The following is an 8,975-nucleotide window of genomic DNA, read 5'->3' on the forward strand; positions in this document are numbered from 1 at the left end:
TAACAATGTAGTAGACAAAACCCTGTGCAAAAGGAGGTTTATTGTGCTTGTCTCTGTAGAAGAAAGAGAACCATAAGGGAATGGAGGCTGTTATACATCACTCACCTTTGGGAATGTACTGGATAAAACACAGAATGGTGAACTTGGAAGGCCAAGGCCAAAAACTGTTTTAGGGAGCCATAGGTGAGGATATGCGCAAAATCTTTGGGACATCCTGCTGGACTTTTGAAAGGTCTTGTCTTTTCTGTATGGCTACAATCCTCATTGCCAAATCCAGAGGAAACTGTATAAGAAATCAGCCAAGCTTAGACACCTATTGTTTTACTGAGAAACGAAGTGCTTTTGATCTCTTACGAGATCAAGTAGTGCTTATGTAAAGTATATGCAATAGATATGGCATAGCTAAAATACCTCAGATGATCACAGGTTATTGAAACAGAAGTAAATTCAGCCAAGAAATTAAAAGAAACTCAAGACTTGTCAATGAAGGTACAGTTCTAGAAAAGACTAAATTAACTTTTGATTTGACAGAGCATTTCATCACCACTGTATTATGCCTTTAACTCATTTTGTTAAGAGAAATAGTGAACTTTTCCACAGCCTCTTTGAAGGACTTGATCAAGTAAGCTCCCAGTTCATTGTTTGTCTCCTGAACAGCTGCATCATAACTGCCAAAGAGTGGAGTTGAAGCCTTCACATCCTCCCTATTTGCTTGGAGTAAAATGAACTTAAGCTCCTCTGCTACACTTTCATATTTCTGGTGATCAAATCTACAGAGATTGATGTCTTCAATTGGGTACGTGATGCCAATAGGGTAGCAGTCCATTGGAACTGGAAACTCCACGTTTTTCAGCATTGGCAACTCACGGAGAAATGTAAAAAGTTGTTTAAGTGCATGGGATGACAGTGGGTTTCCAAGAAACTTAAACTCCTGTAGTTTCTGACAAGGACTTAAACCTAAAATCAACATGTTGACATGAGTGTCTTGGATGTTGCAGTCCTCCAAGGTAAGACTCCTGAGCACTGAAGAGGAATGGCTGAGAAGCTTAAAGAATGTTGATGGGTAAAGGTCAGGTATATTGTGACCGCTCAGGTCCAGGGCTTCTAAGTGATTAACCTGGAAGCTATTGGCTAAATAGGCCATATCAGCATGGTTCAATGAGCAGTTAGAAACATTCAGTTTCTTCAGCGGAGTTTTTAGTGGGCTGCAGAATTAAAGAGAAAAAAGTTTTAAGGCATAAACCAATGAAAAACTACATTTACAAACTTTCATACAGCTATCCCCATTCTGAATGCAGCTATCTGACATATTATTTTTATAACCTCTTTTGAGAAACAGAAGCATGTGCCAACAATGACAAATATATTTTCCTCCTGAAATCAGTTCCATGAATTAGCTCCTACTGGGCATGACTCCAACTGTGTGGTTTTAATGGGGATTAATTTGGTAAAATTCCATGTGTCTATTCTGTTATCAGTTGTATGTTGTCAGGTGTCTATTACTTGCTGAATTAATAGCAGCAGATCATTAATACCATAAAAGCATTGGTGGCTGCTCCTTGTAGAAGGCTGTTATAGCTCCAGAAATTTAGATCATTTTCATTAAGGAAGGATTCACTCCAAAGTGAAAGCCAATTAGTATTCTGACAAGACTTCTGCTTTGTTTCTAGTTTTGTTTCTGCTATATTTTTAAACGTCCAATAGGATTATACATTGTATTGTTCTGAAATTGTAAGAAGACCTTCTGATGATGAAAGTTGGAAAAACTGTACCTTAGATTATGTGCAAGTATTCTAGCTGAATATAAAATAGTTTTGACAGATAAAAATTAAGAGATCCCTTTCATACATATTAAATCTTAGTGAAACTTCTGCCATAGATCTCAGCTGGATCAAGGTTAGAAACGTACTTAATATCTGTCAATATAAGCAGTGTGCCATTCACAACTTATACATGAAACTACGTATTTTTTGTATAGGAGGAATTTTAGACCAAGGTGATTTTGTCTCAGTGAAACTTTTGTCTGATTTTTTTTTTTTAATGCTCTGAAAAGCATACAGTTAACTTATTTTCTATTCAAATATGAACTGTTTGCTGGCACCTTGTTATCTTTTTGAGAATTTCCAGTTTTTCCCAGGAATTAATAATGAATATTCATGTATTAGCTTAATGTACAGTACAGAAAAGCATCAGATCTTTCTTGCCTTGAGATCAAAAGACACAACAAACAATTGAAATCAAAGTCTTAAATCAAAGTCTACTATTCCCCTGCCCACCTAAAAATACAGTATCTGCAAATGTTAGTATATTTACTGCCTGTTTTTTAGAGGACAAAAATTCAGTAGAGACCTTGAAAAACACTCAGAATATGACTCAAGTATTGCACCAAAGGCAAACCCAAGCTGATTGAGATATAAGCTCAAGAATGTGGCAAATAAAAAATGTCTGGGTGCACCCATCTCTTATGTGGTAGCCAAAAGTATATTCTCATCATACTTATCAGACGTACTCTGGAATGCTAATAAGAACAGGCAGTTCTTCTAAGTGTATTAAATATATATATTGGCTTCCAGTTCTCCACAACAAATACTCTTTCCTAGCTTTCTACTTTCCTTTCTCACACATACCCTGAGATATGCTCACTTCCCTTATTCTCAGATATTCTTAGCTTACCAATGGCACAAAGGGCTGTTCAGTTTGACTGAAAGCAGGATGATCACATTACCTGAGGAGTCCCTGTATTCTTCCTGTGAGTATAGAAAATGGCATACTCAGCTCAGTCAGCTGCGTCATTTCACCTAACTTTTCTCCAATGTTAGTGAGCATCTGTTCATCTGTAGCTGTGAACCTTCGCACATTAAATGTTCGTGCTGGCAAGGTCAAGGACATCAATAGAGGGAAGTGGATACTGTTGAAGAGTATTTCCAAGTGTTCCATTTCCAAGCGAACATTGTGAACAATTTCCAGTTTGCGCAATAAAGAGGGTTCAGTGAGCTTTATGATATAGAAGAATTTCTGCAAAGCCAGGTTGTCAGATCTGAATGACACACAGCAGATCTTCAGTGGACAATGGCATTTCTTCAACAGGGCCTGCACTACCAGCTCATAGTTTCGCTCCGTTACAAACAAGTCAATCAGCACATCAATACTGATTTCCAAGGTACCTGGATTGCACTGCATCTGTTGCAGGTAAACAAGCAGTTCTAAACAAAGCTTAGAGAGCAGCTGTGTCCTGGCCCACCTCCCCATTGTCTTCTTACATTCACAAAACTGAACTTCAACATCTTTTATACCTGTCAGGTCGACCACTTTCAACCTTTTCACGTATGGCGAAGGATGATTCAGCACATAGTCTCTCAGCCCTGTCAGACAGCTTTCCAAGCACACTGCGCATGTTCTATGGCTCAGGTCTTCCTGGTAGTCCACAGTAGTTCCCAAAAGGTTTCCCATGTTAAAGTCAACAAGTGGCCAGTTCTTTACCAAGTCATGAATCACTTCCCCTTGCTCCAATAAATAGCTGGCTTTAAAAAGAAGAGGAAAAAGATTATGAGCAATACTGCTGAGACTCTTCCTGGCAAACTCTGCATTTGACACGAATGCTTCAGCACTAATGAATCGGAGAGACTTCATTGTTGCTCTGGACTCCTTGCTGTCACAGAGAGTGACTTCTGTGTTTAACTAGAGATTCTAGTTGCTTATCACCTTCTATTTTTATCTGCAGCTGCTGTGTGCTGCTAAAGGAAGCCTAACTGGGAAGGTAGAATGAACAGTCACATGCTGATCATCTGCTTTCTATTTTGGAGCTATACTGTGGTTCTGCAGTAATTAACTGCGAGATCTCTAGTGAGACAGCATTTATTTATTTAAACCTTCATATACAACATTATAAAAAAGTTAACTCAACTAAGCACAGACCACTGCCCAGCAGGAATAGTAAGATCAGTGCAGTGCACATACATGACAATATTTCTGCATCTTTATTATACCATACAAAAAGTCACTCAGGATTCCAACTTATAACATGGTTTGTATTCCGCTTTCTTCCATGAAAGATGACATGCTGGGGATTCACATTCTGATTTCAACAGGGAAGATTTCTCAAAGTTAGCATAGACCTTCTCCTAAAAACTGTAGTAATGGAGAACGACTGAGGTGCTACAGTCATTGGGCTACACAGTGTCCCTCCATTTTGCCCTATCAGCAAAGGAACAGTTGGCAGTGGCTCCACTGGAAAAGACAAAAGACTGTAGAAGAGCTCAGAGCCTTGGTGACGAGAACACTTGTTCGTGATAGGAGATTGAGGGTTAAGGACAAGACAAGCTGAACAAGACAGAGTTAAAACTTTCTCTTAACTTTCCAGGCAAGCATTCTACTGCTGTTGATTTGAGAGACAAATTGTGGTTTTTTGGTTTTTTTTTCCTGTTATTTGAGAAATTGTGGTTTCATTGTGATACACAGCGGGAAAATATTTGAAATCTATTTCTTTTCAGGCCAGGAGAAAAATCTCTCTCACCTGTCTGTCACAAAAGCAGACACAATGTTTCTCTCCTTCTTTCAACCTGGCACTTGCCTGCCAGGAAAGTGATGTCGAATGGTGTCCTCTCATGTCTTTTTGCTGTGCAACCAGTGGGATAGAGAATGAGCGTAGCCTGAAGCTTCTAAGTTACTTGGATCACTTTTATATCTCTATATCTATCTATATCTATCTATATCTATATCTATATCTATATCTATATCTATATCTATATCTATATCTATATCTATATCTATATCTATATCTATATCTATATCTATATCTATATCTATATCTATATCTATATCTATATCTATATATGTATGTGTGGATTCTTGTTGGTTTTGTTTTGTTGGGGGGGGGACGGATGTGTTTTACACTTGAGTTATGTAGCTTCTTGCTGTACAATTGGGATTTCAGTGTATCACAGAATAACAGAATCACAGAATGTTAGGGATTGGAAAGCACATCATCCTTTTGGATTTTCATATTTTGGATGAGCTCAGCGGTGTCCCTGGCAGCTGTGAACTGTATTAGGTTGTTACACTGTGCTTAACAGTTTCTGCTTCCTTGCCCTGTGATCTGTGTGTGTGTGCCCAGCCTAGTGCATATCCTCAAGATGACAAGATCCAAAGAGAATGGCAAATAAATTGAGCCCTCTGGAGAAGAAAACAGCATATCTGCAAAAGCCTGATTCTGAGGCAACCGTCTTTCTATGTCACCACTGGTTTGTCCCCTATCATTTGGGTCTAAGACCTGTCTGCAGCCTCTCTTGTTTTGCTGACCATTTCTTACATATTTCTGTACTTTGGCTAACTGCTCTGCGGCTGTCACTCACCCTTGCTACGTCCTTTAATGTCTAACTTCTACCTGAGTTGTGCTGACAAAGAGTGCTAGTCTTTCATGTACCTGAAAGGTAGATTTCTATGTTACTGAGCAACATGCTCTGTAAGTTTCATGTCATTTATTGGATTCTTTCACAGAAGTAGACAGTATTCTAAGGATAAAAGCACTTTTATCCATTTTGTGTGTACGGTTATTACATTCTTTGTGTAAAGTCCAAGGGATTGACAGCCAGATATATTCTTTTTATAATACCAGTTAACAAGGAAAAGTTGAAGTCCTCCCAGACTACTTGGTAGCACATGTTTCTGTCTTTTCAAACTCAGGTACATACCTGTCATGAGAAATGCATTTGCAGATTTCTTCAACGTATGTTGAGGCATGTGCTTTCTTTATGCTTCACAGAATTTTCCAAATACTTCCTTTACAGCTTTTTATCAGCAGCTAACCATTACATGGATTTTTATTCTTAAATATCCAGATGTAACATTATTTTTGCTCTCTAACTGGGGAAAAAACAAACAAACAAACCTCCAAATGAGTAGATTCCGATTCTGCTACTCTTTCTAAGCAAATTTTATTTCTTCTCCTAAGCCCTATATAATCATCAGACCTACTTTCTATGTGAGCTTTTTATTTTCCACATCCGCCTTAAGTCCCATTAATGTCTTTAACCCCCGCAACTCATTCTGGGGTTTGCTTTCCTTTGGAGGCTTTTACCTACTACATGTTTTTGCCAAGTCATTTTCGTTCTCCAGTCACCCTCTTCATTCCCTTCCCAATACAAAAACGAATTTTCACTGTGAGTGAAGCACATAGGAAGGAAATGCTACCTAAAATAAAGTCAAGAGGAGGAAAAGGTTAAATTCAAATAGAAGAGAGTTTTCATGACAGAACCCTAAAATATTTAGGTTAAAATAAAGCCTGGTAAAGGTATTTACTTCTGGTTTAGAGAGCTGATGAAGTCAGTCACTTGCTTCAGGTTTTCAAAGTGTGGCAGTTCACGAGCTGTCTTAGTTTCAGATACTTAGAATGAACTATGTGCACTCTGCTTTACCCTTGCTCAGTAATGAGACAAAAAGTACCTGGAGGAAACTGGCATTTCCACCCTCAGTTCCTAAGCGAATGATGTGTGTTCTTCTGCCCTTGCTGCCCATTCCATGGCTCCCAAAAGGTTTCTACAAGTCATGGCTATTTCTGTGATATCAAGAGACCGTTTTGCAGTGTGTTTTGCATGACGCCTCTCTAGTTGCTTCACACTCCTGGAATGATGAGAAAACTGGTGATGGCATTGCCTTGTGATTGTGGGGTATATAAAGTCATTCAGTCCAGGTCCTTATATCTGACTTGATCAAGGTACTAGAAGTTATAGACTAATTGTCAAAGTCATCTGAACGTCTTCTTTGTCAGTCCTAATCTTTCCCTCAAGGGAATCCACTTCTGGTAAACAGCCATGCACTCAAACGTGCCTGTGCTCCAGAAAAGACCACTGCGTTAACTGAAGATCTCTGTTGTATGTTCTTCCTAGGATCATTCTTCTGGGGATGTTTTCTAGAAGGATATTTACTTTCCTAACAATTTTCCAACTTAGTCCTGCTTGCATCTGTCCCGTCCCAACAGATGGGATGAGAGATGAGTTAACTCTGAACGCGGCACGAGCCCTGACTCAACAGGTGAGATCAGGTGAGTTAGCTCCGAGTAATTGTGCACAGCAATGCGAAGTGAATGACAGACAATCATTCCGCAGGTCCAATTATGAATTTACTAAAAGCACATAGTGGTATACAAATTACAGCAATCAGTGACTTGGCAAAAGTATGTTATAGTACCACAAAACTTATCAATACATTGACAGCAAAAACCCTTCTAGAAACGGTGGATTGGCAACAATTAGTAAACTGTAATGCAAAACTTAACAAGACTTTAGCAGCAGAACTTACAATGGTATTACTTATAAAGAATGTTTAAGAAAAAGGAAGAGAAAGAGAGAAGAGGACAACTAAGATAACAGAAAGAGAAAGAGAGAGACAGAGAGACAGAGAGACAGAGAGGGAGAGTAAGATATCACCACTCCACAGGTACATCGGTCCCGCGACGACCTCTGGAGGGGGGGATGCATTGAAGATTTACACGCCACCAACCTGTATCCTACGTGAGGTTGTTTTATAACCCAGTTTATTTACATGCAAGATAGGAGAAGGCGGTTCGTCTCCTCCCTCTGCTCGCTCTTCATGCTAATTAGGAAGACTCTTCTGGAAATGGGTCTGGGGTCTTCAAACTAGGGGAAAGTTCACGGTATTGACCACAAGTGAGTTGTCTTGCCCGTCAAGGGTACCTGTTGGTTCATGGTTTCTTCTGGTAGTTGGTTGTCTGACAGATGGTTCATCTCTGTCATCCCAATTAGGCCATGAGGCCTTTCATAGCAACACTGTTAATTGTCCTTATCTTCCAAGATGTCTGCCTTCATGGTCATAAAACTTCAGGACAGATAAGATGAGGTCTTATCTATCTCTTACTCCCAACGCAACAAAAACCAGACGTTTAAGGCATAACAAGGTCCCTTGTTCTGCTAAGGATGGGGGGGGGAAAGCACTTCAAGGTTGTCACGGCATCAAGATCCAGATGTCTGATTTTGTTATCCCAGTTCTACCTGTTAACTGGGCAGAAGTCTCTGGTGTGATACCTCAAGTTTTGTTTCATAAATTGGTTCTTTTACAACCACCTTTCTTTAGAGCTATAGGATAATGCAGTGCAAATAACCTGATAGAATTGTTATGGTATCTTTCCTTTCCTCTGCCCCCTTCTTTATTCATTGATATTTGTCAGATTTTTACACAAGTCTCTGCTTTGGGTTAGTCATACATTGTTCATTTTTAGCCAAGAAACTGTTCTCTTTTGCATTTGTAAGCTTTTTACATTGTATGTCTATATTTTGCAATTTTATTCTTTCTGGGCAGTGAGTGCACACTGCCAGCTCGTGCAGTTTTTCATTCACTAGTACCTCTGAGTTCTCTGCAGGGCATTTTTGTGGACCTGGAGGCGACTGATCATGTAGCTTAAGAACATGTAAATCAAGAGCTATGTGGGTTTGTTGACAGACTTTGCCTCTGTCATTTCTACCTATTGAGTCTCTTTTCTCCTCTACATTCAACCCGTGACTGTACAGACGGAAGACAGGGTAGGAGCATGTGGTCCTGCTGAGTAACAATGTTGACAGCAGCTGCTCAGAGCTCTTTGAGCTCTTTTGCTCTTTGAGACCTGCCTCGAGAGACAGGAGGGGTTGTATCATGGCTACTTGGTCAATTAGATGTTATGGTACCTGGCATACATGCAGCATACATGCCATACCAAAAGTGCCAGAATGTGTTGCGAGTTAATTAAGAGTTATGCTCTTAGGGTTTTCCACAAGATGGACCATACCTTGCAACTGTGGAATTTTTGAGTCAATGATCATGCTTTTCAAATGGGTTTGATCATATCCTAATAGATAGGAGGGGGAGAGAGAGGCTGTTTTTAGTGTGTAGAAAAAGATAATGAATTTTAAAATCAAAGCTGCTTTACTAGGAAACTTTTACTTGGGATATAGTTCCAAAAATTCCTTTACTCCCAAGCCTACTTT

General features: G+C 39.4%; 1 protein-coding gene across 1 annotated transcript; it reads right to left on the reverse strand.

The window, feature by feature from the left end:
* Positions 1–559: 559 nt before the first annotated feature.
* Positions 560–3,630, reverse strand: LRRC14B (leucine rich repeat containing 14B; the record flags this gene model as incomplete). The annotated part of the gene is made up of 2 exons (XM_080364318.1): positions 560–1,205; positions 2,726–3,630. 2 exons carry the CDS (start codon positions 3,628–3,630, stop codon positions 560–562), a joined length of 1,551 nt encoding a protein of 516 aa, XP_080220444.1.
* Between the last annotated feature and the right edge of the window lie 5,345 nt (positions 3,631–8,975).

This window comes from Nesoenas mayeri (assembly GCF_963082525.1).
Source record: "Nesoenas mayeri genome assembly, chromosome: 2".
NCBI classification, from domain to species: domain Eukaryota; kingdom Metazoa; phylum Chordata; class Aves; order Columbiformes; family Columbidae; genus Nesoenas; species Nesoenas mayeri.